Source organism: Mandrillus leucophaeus, unplaced genomic scaffold, assembly GCF_000951045.1.
Source record: "Mandrillus leucophaeus isolate KB7577 unplaced genomic scaffold, Mleu.le_1.0 Scaffold50, whole genome shotgun sequence".
Classification (NCBI taxonomy): Eukaryota; Metazoa; Chordata; class Mammalia; order Primates; family Cercopithecidae; genus Mandrillus; species Mandrillus leucophaeus.
Window position 1 is genome coordinate 4,358,986 of NW_012105365.1, and position 20,613 is coordinate 4,379,598.

General features: G+C 38.7%; 1 protein-coding gene across 1 annotated transcript in view; it reads right to left on the bottom strand.

The window, feature by feature from the left end:
• CROT (carnitine O-octanoyltransferase) overlaps nucleotides 1-20,613 on the bottom strand; it is a 58,722-nt gene that overhangs the window by 37,975 nt on the left and 134 nt on the right. The window contains 7 exon segments of the mRNA XM_011996047.1: nucleotides 5,281-5,405; nucleotides 5,565-5,746; nucleotides 7,790-7,914; nucleotides 9,254-9,285; nucleotides 9,287-9,335; nucleotides 17,168-17,303; nucleotides 19,923-20,019. Coding sequence (XP_011851437.1) covers nucleotides 5,281-5,405; nucleotides 5,565-5,746; nucleotides 7,790-7,914; nucleotides 9,254-9,285; nucleotides 9,287-9,335; nucleotides 17,168-17,282 — 628 coding nt within the window. The 5' untranslated portion in view covers nucleotides 17,283-17,303; nucleotides 19,923-20,019.

A 20,613-nucleotide genomic window follows, 5' to 3' on the forward strand; every position in this document is an offset into this window, starting at 1 on the left:
ACTAAAAAGATCACTCTAGCTGCTATATGGAGAACAGATTATAAGGGTGAAGAGAAGGTATGGCAAATTAGGAAGTGACTAAAGTGGTCCAGGTGAGACCAATCTACGAGAGACGGGATGGTGGCTTCGACTGGGGCCTGATACTTGAAGGAGACAAGGGGTGAATTGTTTTCCTTTTAAGATGGAAGATATTACAGATTGGAACAATCGAGTAAAGAAAGAAAACTGATAAGCAGCAGGGAGAGAGGATAATGCAAAAGCAAGGTCCCTGACTAGGCAAGAGGAACTGGGACTCAGCACAGATATAGAAGAGTTGTCCTTAGGAGTTAGAGGAGTTAATCTATTTTTCAAAAAGAAAAGAAAAGTATATGAATTTGCAGTAACATATTACACGGGGGTAGGGAATGGGCAATATTTGAATTAGTATATTTACACTGGTTGCAAAAACAAGTTACTACTGACTTAGTAGCTTAAAACAACACAAATGTATTATCTTACAGGTCTAAGGGCCAGAAATCTGAAATGCGGCTTACTGGGCTAAAATGAAGGTGCCGTCAGGGCTGTGTTCCTTCTAGATGCTCTAGAAGAAAATTGGTTTCCTTCCTTTCTCCAGCTTTTAGAGGCTATCCACATTCCTTGGGCTCATGAATCCCTTCTTCCATCTTCAAGGCCATGAAGGGACGATCATAACCTTCTCATATTGCCATCTCTTTGGTTCTCTCCTTTGCCTCCCTCTTCCAGGTATAAGGACCCCTGTGATTATACACTTTGGGCACATGTGAATAATCCAGGATAATGTCCCCATTTCAAGGCCAACTAACTAGCAACCTGAATTCCTCTTTACCATGTAACCTAACATATTAACAATTTCAGGAATTTGAAAGTAGACATCTATGGGGGACCATTATTCTGCCCAGCACTGGAAGGCTGGTAAATGTCATGATGGGAAGAAAGCTCATATTTCTTGAGAAGAAGAAGAGTTTGTAAGCTAAAAAGGAGGGAGAAAGGCATAAAACAGTCTTCTCTGGAAGAGAAAGAATAAGCTAACCAAGGAAGATAGTACAGTAGTGCTGGAGGCCAACTTGAGATTTAACTGAGATCATTAAGTGAGGTGTTGCGGTTTTCTCTGGCCGAGTAAATTGCTAGAGTAGGTATCTTTGATATGTCGAGAAAAGACAAATTAAATTTTAAACTATGTTTAGGTTTTACCACATTAGTACTGAGGAGGGGTGACAAAGATTTGAATGTGCATGCCTGGGAGTAATGATGGTGAAGAACGAGAAAGAAGCGAAGACTTGGGGAAGTAGGAATGGAGCCGTGAACAGCAGTAGCATCATTAAACTGTAAATCACAATGTGGCCAAAGGAACAGCTGAGTTGGAGTACTGAAAGATGTAGTTTCCTAGAGCTATAAACTGAAGGAAATGAGAGCCTATGGATCGTCTGCAACTGAAAGCTAAAATCATCAAGAATGTGACTGAGATAGTAATGGAAAGAAAGACAGGCACTGGAGCTAAAGCAATCAATAGATGAAGGGGAATGGGCAGGAGGTAAGTCACTGCAACAAGGTAGTGGTGATATAACCTGAAGGCATTTTTTCCCCCAAAAAGGCTAAAATTGTTAAGGAAGAAGGGAAAACAGAAAGGGCAAAGGGAAACAAAAAGGATACCAACACCTCCCACAGGCCCTGTAGTGCTAAGTAAAAGAAAAAGAAAAATCCCCCTTGAGAGGGTACAGGGGAAGTAGTAAGCTTAATGAATAATCAAGCTTTAGTAACATCTTTCAGAGAAAAGGTTGAGGATACAATGGATTTTGCTGATCATGAGCTCCAGAAAGTACAGCAGAATGGTTTAGGGAAGTCATGAGGGTGTATTGGAGCAATGAGAAATTTGGATCAAATTAGACCATGCACAAATCCATGAATCCAGTTGACAAGGGATAACATGAACAGTCTGGACTTTTTGTGTAAATGTGGTAGAGAGAGATGAAAGGTATGACTGAATTAGTCTCAATGGTCTCTTGGGCGTAGGTAAAAACAAATACATAAACAACAACAGGCTGGGTGCTGCGGCTCACACGTGTAATCCCAACACTTTAGGGGCTGAAGCGGGCAGATTGCTTGAGTTCAGGAGTTCGAGACCAGCCTGGGCAACATGGCAAAACCCGGTCTCCACAAAAAATACAAAAATTAGCCAGGTGTGGTGGCATGTGCCCGGTCCCAGCTACTCAGGAGGCTGAAGTGGGAGGACTGCCAGAGCCCAGGAGGTCGAGGTTGCAGTGAGCCATAATCGCACCTGCATTCCACCCTGGGTGACAGACCAAAAAAAAAAAAAAAAGACAAGCAAAAAAAAAAAAGCTAGTTCTAATTATAGCATGCTTATTGAGACTAACCTCAGTGGCTTAAATGCTGCCCATCCTATCAACACTCATTTTTTCAATTTTCTCTCTTTTTTTTTTCTTTTATTTTTTTGAGATGGAGTCTCACTCTGTTGCCCAGGCCAGAGTGCAGTGGCATGATCTCAGCTCACTGCAACCTCCTATTCATGAACTCAAGTGATTCTCCTGCCTCAGGTTCCCGCGTAGCTGGGACTACAGGTGTGAGCCACTGTGCCCAGCTAAATTTTCTGTATTTTTAGTAGAGATGGGGTTTCACCATGTTGGCCAGGCTGTTCTCAAATTCTTGACCTCAGGTGATCTGCCCACTTAGGCCTCCCAAAGTGCTGGGACTACAGGCATGAGCCACCAGGCCTGGCCCAATTTTCACTTTACTCAGGATAGATTCAATGGTCCCAAATTATTTCGCCGTTGCAAAAAGCTTTCATCCTTCAGCCCCTCTTCCTTTGCACCTGCCCCTCCTGCCCCTCACTGATGCTGAAGAAAAAACCACAACATGTCATCTCATCTAACTTTAAATGCATGAACACACATCTCAAATGGGCACTCAGCAGTGTTCAGTAACTCCATTATTTCCACAGCATGTTTATTTTTCCCACTTTCCAAAAAGAATATTTCAAACCTCCTTTTTCTTCAAATCTTCCATCCCAGTTGATGACCTCAGTTTTTATTTCACTAAAAACATAAGCAATACAAAGTACCTCCTCATCTTCCTACAGCAAAACTGGCCAATCTGTTTGCTTCTAGATTCACAGTTTCTGCATTCCCTCCTATTGCCTCTCTTCTTTGATCCTGTCAAAGACTAACCCTTTACCTTTCTGCTCTTGATCCTCTTGCCTTTTACCTTCTCAATGACTTTGGCTCCTTATCATCTCCCCTGCAAGATTATTTTTCCTCCTCTCCTGTATCAATGCCTATGATGTAATACCACAATCTTAAAAAAAATTATTTTTGATCTCCTAGTGCACATCAAAACTTTTCTTGCAAGCATTATTTCCAAGTGTTACCACCACTTCATCAATCTGCTTTTGTCTCTTCCAGCTGGGCTTCCCTCTTCAACTTTCACTAAAACTGCATTTTAAATGCAAACCAAACACTTTACCTTGGTTTATAAAGTACCGTATGATCTACCTTCTAGTCACCTTTCCAATCTGCCCATCCATCTCCCTCCTGTGTACCCTGCTCTATCCGTACTGCCCTTTGAATCTGCTAAATTTATTCCTGCCCAGGGCATTCTGCCCTTAACACACACAAAAAAATAACAACAAAAAAAAAAGTGAACTAAACAAAAGAAAGCCAAAAAACTCTGCAGGTTCATCTTATCATTCAGATCCTTGGAGAGGCCTTCCCTGACTATCTAATATAAAACAGCCATGTAGTTACTTATCTTATTTGAACACTCTGTATACTATTTGCCATGAATTCTGATTTTTTTTCATGTCTACCTCACACTTTATCCCTATCTCTACATGTCTTCACATGTAAGCCCCAAAATATAATAACCATGTCAGCTTCAATCAACATGTCAAGAGATGCATTATTAATGAATCCCCATTTTACAAACTATAACTCAAAAGAGTCACTTTATCTAAGGATATACCTACTACGTGATAAAGACAATTCAAAACTAGGTCTATTGATATTAGTTCTTAACTAGTATGCATATTTTCTTTTTTTGCTATTACTCTTCTTACATTGATTTTATCTTGTTCATCTTTTACATTAAACTTCAGACCATGAATAACTCAGTTTCTCTAATCCTTTAATTGTTTCACTGGTAACATCAAGGTAAATATATGTGGGCTTGAGGACATTAAATATCTCAAGCATGTAAATAAGTTTACAAAGAAGAGTTGAATTCCACATGAAAGTAAGCTCATATCCCTCATACTATGAGCATGATTGGCTATAAATATTTTACTTTTAAATAACATTTTATGTAAGAAAAAAAATCCATTCATAATTATACTCTTCAGTAAGTGTAAACTGAGAAAAAAAACAGTTACCCCGGCAGATATTTCCATTTCAAGATAAGCTAGGACACCAAGCAGAAACTGCCATTAAACTGCCAGTTTAAAAAAAAAAAATTGATGAGTCAATCTGAACTCATGTGTCTCTAAGAAGAGTGACTCCAAGCCAGGCATGGTGGCCCACGCCTGTAATCTCAGCACTTCTGGAGGTTGAGGCGGACAGACTGCTTAAGCCCAGAAGTTCGAGACCAGCCTGGGCATCATGGTGAAACTCCGTCTCTACAAAAAATACACAATTAGCCAGGTGTGGCAGTGCCTGCCTATAGTCCCAGCCACTTGTGAGACTGAGGCAAGAGGACCACTTGTGTTCAAGAGGTGGAGGTTGCAGTGAGCTGAGATCGCAACCTGGTCAACAGAGTGAGACCCTGTCTCAAAAAAAATAAAACAATAAAAAAAAAGGAAGAGTGACTCCAGGCTTTTACCTCATATAAGGTGGAGGGACAAGCAGACTCACAGGGAGACTGTGGCATGATGAGCACATATAAGCAAACACTTAAAAAGACAATTCAGGTAATAAAAAATGATGGTAGAAAGAGAAGCAAGAGAAGCATCCAGATCGTATGTTTCAGGATTTTCTTAATACTCTGATTCTACTCTTCAACTAAACTTTAAACTTTCAAATGATGGAATATAAGCATCAGGTTTGTGCTGAACCATGTAAGACACATTTAGAAAATCCATTGCCATAAATCATATCTGAACTAATCAGAATGATTCAAATATAAGGCTCACAGAAAACCTTTCTTTGTCAAAGTCCCAACAGTAATATTCTTCAAAAGTGTATGTTCCATCACATCATAGTAGGCTACCCAAATTCCAGTGCCTTTACTAAAAAAGATACCTGAATTATTACTTACCAGTCCTAAAATAATTCATAATTGAGTCTCTAGTAATTCCTGGAACCTTGCAGGTAGAAAATAGCATTCGGAATTGATTCATATCTAGAGGAGTATTTCCAACTTTATGAACAGGCACTTTTTCTCTATTAAAAAAAAAAGGATTTTGACCAAGAAGTCATTATAAAATTTAAAAACCAGTCACAACTGAAGTATTCATCCCCAAATAAGTAAATTAAGCTTCTCAACATTTTGCTACCTAAGACTTCAGGTAAGCTTGTTACTAAATTCACATGTGTCCTTACTTTCTTAATAGCTGCCAGTAGTTCAAGTTGTGCCAAAGAATTATACTTCCTCTTTCCAACTGAGTCCCTTCCTTTGGAGGCCAGTAGTGTTCAAAATGAGCTGCAGGACCCGCAAAGTTGACATTCAATTGTGATGGTATACGAACATCCAGATAGGCAACATTCAGCCACCACTCTTCCAGCTAAAAGAAATTGAGAACATCACCTTAATGTTCTTCATAATACATGAATGTGTCACTACTGGGAATTTTAAAAAGCAAGCTACATTTGTTCTTTAATTATTCTTCAACATTTAAAAACATGTGTTTTGGCCGGGTGAGGTGACTCACACCTATAATCCCAGCACTTTGGGAGGCCAAGGCAACATAGAGAGACCCTGTCTCTACGAAAAAAAAAAAAAAAAAATTTAATTAGCTGGGCCTGCATGTAGTCTTAGCTACTCAAGAGGCTGAGGCAGGAGGATCACCTGAGCCCAGGAGTTCAAGGGTGCAGTGAGCTATGATTGTACCGCTGCACTCCAGCCTTGGTAACAGAGAAAGACCCTGTCTCAAAAATAAATAAATAAAAACATGTTTTCTTGCTTTAAATCATCGTACATATTGAGAAATGTTATTGTGATAATTTCTTTTCAGCAGGGAGCTATAGGATCTTAGGTATTATTTGGTTTAACTACACTATCAAAAACAAGTAGCAAGAAAGCACCAAAAGATACCTTCAGACATATTATTGTATTGTAGTCACAAGTATGCAACAAAGTACACAGGTGTTTCTTCAGAGTACTCGGGGCATAATAGATAATCAATAAATCCTTACCTAATCATAACAATTATTAAGGTATTAACAATTTTCCTTTTCCAAACAGAAACTGAAATACTACATCAGAAATATAAAAACTGGCTGGGCATAGTGGCTCACACCTGTAATTCCAGCACTTTGGGAGGCAGAGGCGGGCAGATCACTTGAGGCCAGGAATTTAAGACCAGCCTGGCCAACATGGCAAAACCCCATCTCTACAAAAAATACAAAAATCAGTTGGGTGTGGTAGTGCACACCTGTAATTACAGCTACGTAGGAGGCTGAGGCACGAGAATAGCTTGAACCCGGGAGGCAGAGGTTGCAGTGAGCCGAGATTGCACCATTGCACTTAAGCCTGGGCAACAGAACCAGACTCTGTCTCCAAAAAATAAATACATGAAAGAAATAAATAAATAAAAGAAATAAATGAAAGTTTTCAGTAGGCTTCAAAGTAATTTAGATTTTTCACAAACACTGTTTTCTATGTATCCCTCTTTAACAATATGCAATTGAATTCCATGTATAAGTAAGTACATCTTATCAAATTACCTAGAGTATTTTTTGAAGAAAGTGATGTTATAAACTATACTCAGTAATTCAGAAAGAGACAAAAAGACACAGATAAAACAACAACTTCTTTACCTTTGCCCCACTTTAATTAAAATAACTCAAGGCTCAAAATTGAGAACAAAGGAATCCGGAAGTGTGAAATTTTATTATTCCATCACAGATATCAATGGTTCATCAAAAAAAAAATCAGCTTGCTTTTTATTTCTAAAACTAAATGATAGGTACAATAATTATTTCTAGACCAAGGCAATGCTTTTTAATTATAAAACCTTATCCTCTGATTCATAATAGAGAATAACAGAAATGGTTGAGCTGAAGAAGTTAAAGAATTTTGCGGAAAATTATTGAGACCTTCAATAAATACTATACTAGCTTCTTCCTTCCTCAATTTATCTAACTGAAATATACAATATATGTAACCATTCTCCACTCTGATTTTTAATGATTCCCTTTCTCCATTGTACTACTAAAATATTTCTATGCCACCTACGTGACATGTCCATTTTAGAGTTTCAGATTTTTCCAGCTAGTCACCTGGACAAAATGTTTTTCTTAAGCATAGTCTACAGATCACCTGCAGCCAAACCACATGAAGTGATTGTTAAAATAAGAATCTCTGGGCCTCATTCCAGACATGTGAATCAGAATCACTTATCCCAGCAAATCTGCATTTTAACAAGTTCCCGAATCCACCCACTGAAAACTCCCAAAGTTAAGTGATTTATTCCTTCTTTCGGATTATGAAAATGACAATATTAAACTGTAAAAATTTTTACAGCAATAATTTAAAATAAAAACTATGTACTTTTTATTTATCATTCTTTAAACATCATCAATTATTCAATTGTAACAACAAATACCCAATTTCTTTTTCCTTTTGCCCTTTCAAGCAATTTCTGGTGCAATTTTTCTCCAATCCCACTTTGAAATTTTTGAACTATTTCTTCAGTTTTCCTATATTCTTCTTCATTTGCAAATGGTTTCACTAGAAAGGAAAAATACATATTAAGGTATTTAGACCAAGTACCACCAACTCACCTCTATTATTACTAACTTACACAAATCTTAAGACTTGGATATGTAAAACACAGTACTGTACTAAATATCAGAGCAGAACAATAAAATTAAGAGTTGACAACATGAAAGTGGCAGAAAAGAAACAAATAAAAGATTTGGAAATCCTTGCTTAAGAGAGTGGGATTAGCAAGTTGGGAGGGAGCCAGGGAGATGGGGCAAAGGACTACATTTTTCATCACAAGACTATTTACACTATTTGGCTTTTCAAACTGTGGAAAAATTAACATAAAGAGAGAAAAAAAACTTTGGATATTTTAAGGACATGGTTGACTCGAAAAACATGAGTTTGAACTGCACAGGTCCGTTTATACCTAATAAAATGAGTGTGCTTGCCTCTCCTGTCCCTACTTCCACCTCCTCTACCACCTCTGAGACAACAAGACCAGTCCCTCCTCTTCCTCCACATACTCAACATGAAAACCATCAGAATGAAAAATTTTATGATGATCCACTTCCACTTAATGGATAATAAATATACTTTTCTCTTCCTTATCATTTTTAATAACATTTGCTTTAACTTAAATAATACAGAAAATAATACATATAACATAAAAATATCGGTTAATCAACTGTTTATGTTATTGGTAAGGCTTCTGGTCAATAGTAGGCTATTAGCAGTTCAGTACTTGAGGAGTCAAAAGTTGTACTTGGATTTTCTAATACACATGGGTCAGCACCGCCAGCCCTGCATTGTTCAAGAGTCACCTATACTTTATTACAAGTCTAGATGAAGAAGCAATTAAACCTTCAACTTCTAACAGTGTTGTTAAGGAAGCAGGAGCTTAGGAGAGCCAGAGTAATGCCATTTTAATTTCAGCTCCATCTGCAGACTAACAAGGTACAGTTCCTTGCTGGTCGTGACCCACATTCAGAAGATATTTACAGTTGAGTGAACAGCCTACAGATATCTACAAGGACACACTCCTAAACAGCAGAAAGTCCAGGTGTTCCAATACCCACAACAATATATGTTTTCAAGATAATTACAGTTATGCTTGGATGTATTCACACACTAAAATGTCAAGGATAGTTTTATTTAAATCAATAGAATAATAAATTGTGTCATGTTGTCTGCTCACCCTCATGTAGACGTAGCTTAGTTTAGTCTTTACATAGATAAGGGCTCTATATAAGAAACACTTAAAATAAGTATGGTGCATTCCTTTGCTTGCCCTCTGAGGATGCCCTACTCCACAATGGAGTAGCTTTCAATAAGCTGTCTCTTCTCACTGCCCTCTGCAACTCACCTTGAATTCCTTCCCGTGTGAGATCCAAGCACCTTCTTAGGGTCTGGATCAAGACCTCTTATGTGGTAACATCTTCTGGTGACTATAAAGGAACATTAGGACGAGATCCCATGCTGAGGAAATTCAGCTGGCACAGCACTAATTGACCACCTCTGATAAGTGGGGTCTGTCTTGGCATCCTATCAAGGATAGTATTTCTAGCCCAATGGGGTTAGAGTCTGAAGGGTATAATATTTGGGTTAGAGTCCCAGACCAATGGGGTGAGAGTCCCTGGGGTATAATAAAAATTAAAGTAGCCTTGTAAGATGTATGCCAATACATGCTTTGGACTAATCCACTTTGTCCCCTTTGCCAGATATGGGAAAGCTACAGTTCTCGTCATTTCCCAGACTGTTGCCTTTGCTTTACTGCAGCCTTACAGTGGCCCCTATGGCCAGCCCAGAGGTTACTGCATTCACTTTCCACACTTGCCTTTTGTCCATCACCTTTTCGTTTGCTTTGCCATGTCTCAGGATAGCATGGGAAACCTGAGGACTTACAAGATTTGTTCTTGATACATATATTTTGAGACAGAGTCTCGCTCTGTCGCCCAGGCTGGAGTGCAATGGCGCAATCTTGGCTGACAGCAACCTCTGCCTCCCAGGTTCAGGTAATTCTCCTGCCTCAGCCTCCTAAGTAGCTAGAATTACAGGCGCCCACCACCACGCCCAGCTAATTTTTGTATTTTTAGTAGAGACGGGGTTTCACCATGTTGGCCAGGCTGGTCTCGAACTCCTGACCTCAAGTGATCTGCCCGCTTTGGCCTCCCAAAGTACTGGGATTACAGATATTAGCAACGGTGTCCAGCCTATTCTTGCTATATCTTAACCATTGCAGGACTTAGTTGCTTTTACACCCCACGTTAAAATAGGCAGAAATCTTTATCTGCTTGCCCCTGTGGAGTCCCATTCTCTTGTCTGAAGTTTCAGCCTGTTAGCATTCAGGTGGTTACTTTTGCCCTGCAGCTATGAAATTAAATTGAGTCTTCTAAAGCTCTCTATTTTTCTCTTCTTTTCTGCCTGATTTGAATCTATTATTATTAGACTACTAGTATTGAAATAAAACTTGCTGTTTAGGTTACTTGGAGATTTTGTTTTTCTTGTACAGTTCAATCAGAACTGTAAAAGAAATGTACATGTTAGAAACTCATTTGAAACTGAAAAACAAAATGTGAAAAGGCAAAACAAACAAACAAACAAAAACCAAAAAAAAAAACCCTCAAACTTCCATGAAGACTACATTAGCCAAAATTTTGATCCATGGCTTTCCTGGAGTGACTCACTGGATGTCTGGGTCATTTCCAATTAAGAAATGTTTATAATATGGGAAACATGTTTCTAAAATTTTGGCAGCTTGGGCAACATGGTGAAACCCCATCTCTATAAAAGATACAAAAATTAGCAGGGCATGGTGGCACCTGCCTGCAGTCCCAGCTACTCAGGAGGCTAAGGTTGGAGGATCACCTGAGCCTGGAGGTCAAGGCTGCAGTGACCCATGACTGCACCACTGCACTCCAGTCTGGGTGACAGTGAGTCCTCATCTCAGAAAAATAAAATAAAATAAAATTGTGGAATGATTTTATCTATAAAATGCTAATATCTGACAAACAATTCTAGGTTTCTTGCTTCCTAAGTTTTTGGATTCATGTGTAGGTGAGTGCTCTTTGTTGTCTCTTCCTTTCCCTTTGTTGTCCCTTTTCCTTTTTGCAATATACTTTGCAATATACTCAGCCTTCTAAGGCCCAGGAGACACAGGAATACTCATATTCCCCAGATTGAGGTTAGAGGCCCCACCCAGAGTTGGATAACCTATTTGAGTCTCAGAGTTGTATTTGCCAGTACCTACTGTTTCTTAATCGGCTGTATATTTGCTGTCTGTGCCTCACTAGTGACAGATGTTGCCCTGTGCTTGCATGCCCTGAAGTTTAAACCTATCATTTTCTCTGGTTTTGATGATTTTCATTCTCTGGGTTATTTAATTCAGCATCTCTCAATTGAGGGAAGCGAACATTCTCCCAGTTGAAAAATAATAATAATTTTATATAATTTAGAGCTAATTTAAAATTTACCTGTGAAAGAAGGTAAAAAGGAACAAGTAGGGAGAGAGAAATGTGAAGAAAGTTGTGAATATAAAAATGTATTTTTGGCTGGGCCCAGTGGCTCATGTCTGCAATACCAGCATGTTGGGAGGCTAAGGCAGGTAGATCACTTGAGGCCAGGAGTTCAAGACCAGCCTGGGCAAGATGGCAAAGCTCCATTTCTACAAAAAATACAAAAATTAGCCTGGTGTGGTGGTACATGTCTATAATCCCAGCTACTTGGGAGACTGAGGTGGGAGGATCACTTGAGCCCGGAATGTCAAGGCTGCAATGAGCTGTGAATTTGCCACTGCACTCTAGCCTGGGCAAGAAAGCGAGGCCCTGTCTCAAAAAAAGTAATAATAACGTATTTTTGGTAAGAAAGGTTATACAGAAGAGAATACTTTTGTATGAAAAAGAATCTTGTATGGTAAATTTTTGTCCTAAAGTAAAATGACTGACTATTTAGGAAAGAAAGAAGTTTAGAACAAGTCAGAAAGTCCAAGCATGTCATAGACAGTTTGTGTAAGTCATGATAAGATTTGTGAAGGGGAATTCATGAAAGGAATTTTGTATGTGATTAAATTGGTTACAGTGAAAAGAAAATCATTTATAAATAAATCTTTCTAAATTTTGGTCCCTGATGTTAAAAGAAGATTTTCTTAAGGTATTAATCTGCTCTTAATAAAATTACAAGAAATTTTACTTTTACTTTTATAAACTGTTTCTTTTAAAAAGTCTCAGAATCATATCCCAGAAGTTCAACTTTTACTGTGTCTCACTGCTTATTGCTTTTTTGAGGTCTGAGAGAATTCTTTCCTTCAGCTTTGTCATCAGCTTTTTTTTTCCTCCAGTTCTAATTTTACTGTTGTTATGACCTAATGCTAAAATATTTTATCTTGAAGGTCTAGAAAAGCAATGTTTACCTCTAGTATAACTTGATTCTGTACTTTTGGCTTTTTAAAATATATTTAAATTTTCAATGTAATAAAAAAACTAATGCTGTTCCTAAGAGTGAGATAATCCTATGCTATACTCATAACGTTGAACATACTCTTCCTGGATCTAGTTAAATTCAAGCACTTTTTTCATCAGGCTTGATGTCCAGGTTATCTAAATGGGCTTCCCATAAGGAGAAGTAGTCACACTGCAGAATTTTTTTTTGCCTTTTTGGTAACTGTCTTAAGAAGCAAGATTTTATAATTTCTATGCTGTCTTTATTAGTTTTTTGGTGCTAAAACAACTAAGATTTAAAAGGGTTAAGGTTTTTACATCATGTAGCCTTCCGTATTGCTTCTAAAGCATTTTCATTATCACTTTGGCTAAATGAGTAACTATTATTTTACAATGACCTCTGCTTCTGTTTTGATCAAGTGTTTTCAGCCTTTTAACATGTTTAATAAACATCCTCAAAATCAAAATCCTAAATTAAGTCTCTTAGTCTTATTGCTGGATGTATAAAAGCTATAAAAATTAATTACTACAAGACTGTAGAATCTTTTTACAGCTTTTAGTCAGACCATGAACTCCATTATCACCATAATATAGTTTGGATGTCCCCTCTAAATCTCATGTTGAGATGTAACGCCCAGTGTTGGAGGTGGGGCCTGGTGGGAGGTGGCTGGATCATGGGAGCAGAGCCCTCATGAATGGCTTAGGCTGTCTCCTTGGTGACAAGTGAGCCCTCAGTCTGATTTCACACCATATCTGGTTGTTTAAAAGTGTGTGGCAACTCTTCCTGCCTGTCACTCTCTCTTTCTTGCTCCTGTTTTCACCATGTGAAGTGCCTGCTCCTGCTTCACCTCCTGCCATGATTGTAAGGTTCCCAAGGACTTTCCAGAAGCAGAGGTCAGCACTATGCTTCCTGTACACCCTGCAGAACTGAGAGCCAATTAAACCTCTTTTTTGAAAATAAATTACTCAGTCTCAGGTATTTCTTTATATCAATGCAAAAACGGCTTAACACATACTACTTCCAGCCTGATAATTACATATACTAGAAAAAAATCAGTTAAAGGGCCAGGCGTAGTGGCTCACACCTGTAATCCCAGCACTTTGGGAGGCAGGGGCAGGTGGATCACTTGAGGTCAGGAGTTTGAGACTAGCCTGGCCAACTTGGTAAAACCCTATCTCTACTAAAACTGCAAAAAGTTAGCTGGGCATGGTGGTGCATGACTGTAATCCCAGCTACTCAGGATGCTAAATTGGGAGAATTGCTTAAGCCCAGGGGGCAGAGGTTGCAGTGAGCCAAGATTGCACCAATGTACTCCAGCCTGGGTGACAGAACGAGACCGTGTTTCAAAAAAAAAATAAAAAGAAAAGAAAAAAAAATCTGTTAAAGGACTCCCTCTAGTTCCTTAAAAGGGTCCTTATCAAGTGCTATTAACTAATCCTTGTGCCTTAAAGTTACAGGGCTTTGACTCCTGGGTATATATAGCTCATCTAAAGAAGGTACTGACTCCTACCAGTATCTGATAGCAAGCTGAAACTAATCAAAGCCTTGTCTTTAGACCTGGACAATCAAAGTAAACTGTTTTCATGAGACCTACAGACAGAGACATAGAGACAGACCTGTATTCAAAACATTAAAATTCATTTAATAATTTTGCCTATATCTGAATATAATTTTTCTATGCCTTGATATTAAATAATTTAAGTATTTGGCTACATATGGGCTTCCTTTCCTTTCATTCTGAAAACTAGGTGGGGCTTATGACATTTTTGTTTAAAACATTAATTCCTTATGTTTTGTTTTCCTCCATAATTTGAAACTATTTAGTCCTTCTAGGCCCAGAGACTACCACATGAGATTGTAAGGGCTTGTTGTGGGGAATAAAATCAATTCAGGCCCTCCAAATCAAGGTCAGGCAAACTGCCTCTAAAGCTGAGCAAAATGCTTGTATTTTATATGGCTAACTGCTACAAGTCAAGATTAAAATAGCTTAATGGATAGAATTTATAAATAAGTAAATTTTGTAACCCTGCCATTTGGCTTTTGGCTCTTACATTGCTTAAAAGGGGTTTTAAGGTTAATGAGTGCCTGCCCACCTCCATTCCCATCTGGCCTAGAAACAAGTCCTTTGGCCACAGAGGTCCCACCAAGAGACATGATGGACCCAGGGCAGGTAGCACACCACCCTGACATCGATATTGGACAAAATAAGAGCTTGGCCATTGATGGCATACCTTGACAAAAAAAGGGGGCACTATAAAATAAGTAAATTTTAAAAAGTTCTAAGCCCTTTCCCAACAAAATGGACGCTCTTCTTGGCCAAAGGGCATCTAAAACACCTGAAAAACTAGTTCGGGCCATGAGGGGAAGCAGGGAGATTGGACATGGTTTGCTATATCTTTCCTCTTCTTGGAATTCAGTCATAACTGACTAGCTTAGCATTAAAATAGAAATCATAAGATTGACAAAACAGACTCTTTATAGTAATAAAATACCAAATTATAAATAGGATCTAAGATCACGTCAGGCAAGGGTTAAGTCTCCATCGCAGGGTTAAACAGTCATATGTTACATGCATGTTTGTTCAACATTCATGTGTTACAACCACATCTATAAATATTCATAACTCTGCTGTTCAACCAGGAGACTTAGTCGTATTAAAGACTTGGAAAGAAGGACCTCCTACAGACAACTTTCTCCAAAGTGGAAAGGACCCTACCAAGTGCTTCTAAGTACCTCTAGTGGAGTTAAGCTTAAGGGAGTACACACTTGGATACATTCATCCAAAATTAAACCTGCCTCTCATAAAGTCCCAGAGGCATTCAGCGTGGTGACCACTGTTCCAGCATACTCTTGTGAGCCAATAAAGAATCCTGTGGCTTCTCTTCAAAAAAAGAATCCATCCAGTAGATAAGCACTACTCTCAAAATGAAATTACTGGTTTTAATATTAAACTTGATCTATTATAATATTATGGAGCTAATTTGTTTACAGAATAGGCACAAACTATGGCCTCCCTTATAAACCAGAAAAACTGTTGGGTATGCAGTGAATTACCTCTTTCATCACCCTCAGGCTTACCTTGGCATATCAAATAGGCTAATTTAAGCCACCTCAATGAATGGTTTATAATAGGTAAATACTTTCCTTTTCTAATGTATCAAAAAGGCACCAGCCACTATCCTTCCTTTCCTCTACTGAAACAAACAAACAAAAAAAACACCTTTTTCAATTATTCTGCAGACAACTAAATAACATCCCCACTTTAGGCTATACCATTTTTGATGGGTTTAGTTGATTAATGGCTACCCAAATTCAGGTGACAGGTAAAGCACTCTTATGCCTTGAGAGACATGACATCAGTCACTTCCAGGCTGAAACCTACAACGTGGGGTGGTTGCCACCCAACAATGCAATCAGACTCTGGTCTTAACTAATCAAATGTGGACAGAAAGGCAAAATAAATCTCTAAGATTGGGTGCCTATCCTTCACCTTGGGGATGATTATGGGCAAGTGGGTCTCACAATTGGCTACACCTGTCTTACAACTGGACTGGACAATGTACTAGGGATCACTACCTTCTATGACATATCGTTATACATCTAAATTCCTTCCTCACCAACTGAAAACCAGTCAAGGCCCATCATAGATGATGACAAAACAGGTTTCTTTGTGGTTTTATCCTATGGCCATATTCTCTCCTCAAGCAGCAGTTATATATACTGAATCACAAATAAAGACCCTAGCAAAACATACTGGTGTAGCTTTCAATGACACTCATCAGGCTATCACCCTCCTGACAGAAGAAACTTCCCAAATAAAACCAGTGGCCTTGCAAAACCATACGGCCTTACATATTTTTTAACTGCAGCCAAGGGAGGAACTTGTGCCTTGAACAAAACTGAATATTATATTATGTTCCTGATTACTTCCATAATCCATCCCAGGACATGAGTTCTCTGGAAACTTGTATTTGGCAATGGATTCCCTGTCTTATGGCCCTATAACAGCAGGGTTTCATGGGCTCTCCAGCACTTGGAAAGCATTTCTTTTCATTATGCTTGGTATTATAATATTCATTATTATTAGTTATTGTGCTTTTTACTTCTGTTGTGCTTATTGTATAGGGTTGCAAGATAAAATAGCTTAGCAGCTGTTTCACCTATTTACTAACCTAGTATATTAACTTTCTAGAAACGACTGGGACATCATGCAAGCAAGGAGCTCCCTGACTCCCTGAAGAGGCTCACTGCACACTATTATGAGAAGACCCTGTTCCAACAATCAACATCCACTGCCTCCCAGAAGGAGTTATAAAAGGACAACCTTCACCCTTTATCTCCCCTTAAGGTTAAGGGTTCTCTCATAAGTAGAGGGGGAAATCTTGGGGAAGCAGGAGCCCAGGAGAGCCAGAGTAACACCATTTTAAATTCAGCTCCATCTTGAGACTAGCAAGGCACCTTCCTTGTCAGTCACGACCCAGTCATAAGATAGTTACAGTTGAGGAAACAGCCTAAAGATACTCACAATGACACACTCCTACAACAGTGGAAAGTCCAGATGTCTCAATACCCATAAGAATATATGTTTTCAAGATAATTAACGTTATTCTTTGGCATATTCATGCACTAAAATGTCAAGGATTGTTTTCTTTAAATCAATAGAATAATAAATTTTGTCATGCTGTCTGCTCAACTTCACATAGACACAGCTTAGTCTTTACATAGATTAGACCCCTATGTAAGAAAAACTTAAAGACCATCTGCTTGCTTTCTGAGGATGCCCTACTCTAAAATGGAGAAGCTTTCAATAAACTTTCAATATACTAAAAGATTATTAACATACCTGATTCAAGGTATTTTTTTAATGATTCTTTGAGTGAAGGAACAGGCAGTGATGGAAGAGAATCCTGGTACTGAAATGTTCGTTCTTCAGTTGATTTAGCCAATTGATTTTCCATGATAAAATCACAGTAGGAAAACTAAAGAAAAGAGAGACAGCCCTCACAACTTCAATCTCATAGATAGTCTTATGTATCCTAGGTACAATTCACAATTCACTAAACCAGTATTTAGGGACCACAGCATGTCTAGGATATGGTACCAGTTATTATGAAATTTATAAATCTGTCAGATAGAGAAAACCAACTTAAAAAGAATGTGTAGACTCAAAGTGCTAGAAGTAAAGAGTGATCAATGAGACTGGTATAATTAGTTACCATTTATTGAACACCTAGCATTTGCCAGGTACTCCAGTTTGCATTACAGAAAATATGTGTTAGCTCCCTAACTTTTACGTTATCTCTGAAAGGTGGCATTGTTTGCCATTTTACGTATGAATATACCAAAACTCAGAAATGTAGTAACTTACCTAAGGTCAAACGCAGGGCTCAAACCCAGATCTCTTAAGACTGCAATCTTTCCCCTATACAAAACATGATAGAAGGTGAGGGAACGTGCAGTAAATCTTAGTGGATAGATAATATTTGATGTATAGAAAAGGATTATGCATTGATACAGAAAACATTGGGGCGCAAAGTACAAAGAGGTGTGGAAGTGTCCAACTGTAGAATTAAAGATTATTATAGAATACATAAACCATATGACAAGCTGCTTTAATTGTACAGGTGGTATGAGGCCTACACAGAATGGTCTCAAGTGTTCCAAAGCAATCCTGAACATATTGACACATGTATTCATTGTTATCAAAGAAATCTAACCCAAAATGTGAATAAGATGTACAAATGCTAAATAAAAAATGAGATTTATCAAAGCCTTTGTAAAGTATCATATATTAATTATAATAATGTAATATATTAAATATAATTATATATTAAAATAGCAACTGAGAAATCAAAGAATGTTAATACTGAATTCAAATTTCCTACTCTTTCAAAAACTACTTTTTAAAACTGATAGCAACACTAAACAAAATATTCCACTCATATAAGGTTACAGAATTGAACACTATCAAAAACATGGAGACAGCAGAGACTGTTTTCTGCTAATACCTTTTTTCCTCTGCTTTAACAGAATCCTGAGTTTCAGCCATGCATACAGCCCCCAGTTACATCTTTCCCACCCTCTCTTGAAGCTCAGTGTGGCTTTGTGATGACCTTGTGTGTGTCACTTCCAGGTCATGCTCCCAAAAAGGAATAATGCATGTGTTCTCCCTGCACTTTCCCTCCTTTTCACTACCTGCTAGGTAGTGACGAACTAAACAGCACTGTGGCCCCATTTATGGAAGTCATGTATGGAGGATGTCAGAATCTCCCTACTAGTCCTGGACTCCTACCTCTAGCTGTATGGGAAAAAAAAAAAAAAAAAAAAAAACTTCTATTTTATTCACATCATTGTATTTTGGGCTTTCTTTTGTAGGGAGAAGAGCTTAGCCTGTACCACCAATATAAAGAGATAATTTGAAAATGAGAAATAATAATTAACTCAAAGTTCTTTAGCTTCTTGCTGTCTACTGACTTTGGCTGCACACCATTTTGACCATCCATAAACATGGGTTTGGACCTAATGGAAATGTAGATCTGGATCCAAGTATAGACTCTGCCACTTTCTAGCCAAGTGCCCCTAGGGCAACTAACTTTAAGTGAATTTCCTTATCTCAGAGTGGTTAATCATACAATTCAATAAAGTCAGAATTTGTTTTCAATGCCTGTGAAAGCACATTATAAAAACAAAATAATCCTGCGTGAAACCACCATATTGTGGTAGGCACAATTACTATGAATGACCCCCAAGATTCCACTCCTGCTAATCCCCAGAACCTGCAAATATGGTGAGATCATTACTCCTGTGACTGTGATATTCTCTACAGAACTGACCTTAAAATAGGGAAATCATCCAAGTGGAACTAATCTAATCACTTGAGTCCATAAGGGCAGGGAGCTTTCTCTGGGCAGTAGCAGACAAGTAAGACTGCTTTAATGCTTGAGAAGGATTTGTGGTGTCTTTGAAGATGCAGATGGCCTTAAAGAACTGAAAAAGGCTCACGCTGACATACAGTAAGGATATGGAGATGTCAGTTTGAATTTTGTCAACAACCTGAAATAGCCTAGAGGTGGATTCTCCCCTAGAGCCTCCAGAAAAGGACTCATATCTACAGAAACCTTGGTTTCTGTTTTGTGAAATTCTAAGCCAAGAACTCAGCTAAGCCCACCCAAACTTCACATCTACAGAAGCTATGAGATAATACATTTGTGTTGTTTTAATTGTTGCATTTGTGGTAATTGGTTAAAACAACAATAGAAGACTAGTACACCCATACAGAGAAGATAAACTATTCTGTTTACCTCTATGCCACTTAATAGACTCTAGAAAACTGAAAGCAAGAGTATTAGTTTCATACCCACTATAGTGCTTAACCCACCAACCGGTACACATTAAAAATATAAATTATCGGATTCTTTCTTGAAGAGTTTTCTTGAATTCTCAACCACAAAGATTAGATTACACAATATAGTTCCAATAGCACTAAGAAAATGATTATGCTAGATTTAATTAGAATGGACTTTCTGGGGGCAATGAAATATGAATTCACCGAAAGTGGAAAAGAACCACGAACAATAAGTGAAGGAATTGTCACATACCAGTACACCAGGAAGATGAACTGCTTAAGACTGCCAGGAGCCTGCTGCAACAATCACAGGGAACTAGGGATCACAGGGAACTAAACTAAGTTGGTGACTGTGGGAAGAAAGAAAGAAACAAGCTTAACAAACATTTAAGAGGGAAAAAGAAGTGAACAAGCCAGTGAAAGAAGGTAGAATGCAGACAACCTAGGAGCTGGGAGTTCCCAAGACAAACTTTTTGTGAATCGCTGCAAACACACGCAAATAGTCCACCTGCTAGAGAGCAGGAGTAAATGATTATACAATTAATTAGGTTTCAGACAGTACACCTTCCATTAGACGGGTTCAAAGGGTAGAGGATACCTTTTCAGTGGCCGGGTAACAGGTTCGTCCAGAATGGCAAAGGGTGGAAGCAAGAGCAGAGGGCAATGAGAGCTCGGAGGCTCCTCCCACCAACCCAAGGGCAACTCTGTACTCCAGAGGCCATCCAAGTGAGAGAAATCCAAGCACCACAACGGAGCAGCCCCGCGGCCCAACCTTGGGGGTACCCCTCAGACCCCAGCTGGCGAGATGCTTGATGACACTACTCCCCCGCCAAATCCAGGCACCTTTGCGGTTCTGCACGACTTAACTCTGCTCTGCACGACTTAACTTTCCCCTGCTCCCGAGTTGAAGGATTAGGGAAGGGAGGGAGTGCTGCTTCAGCGGG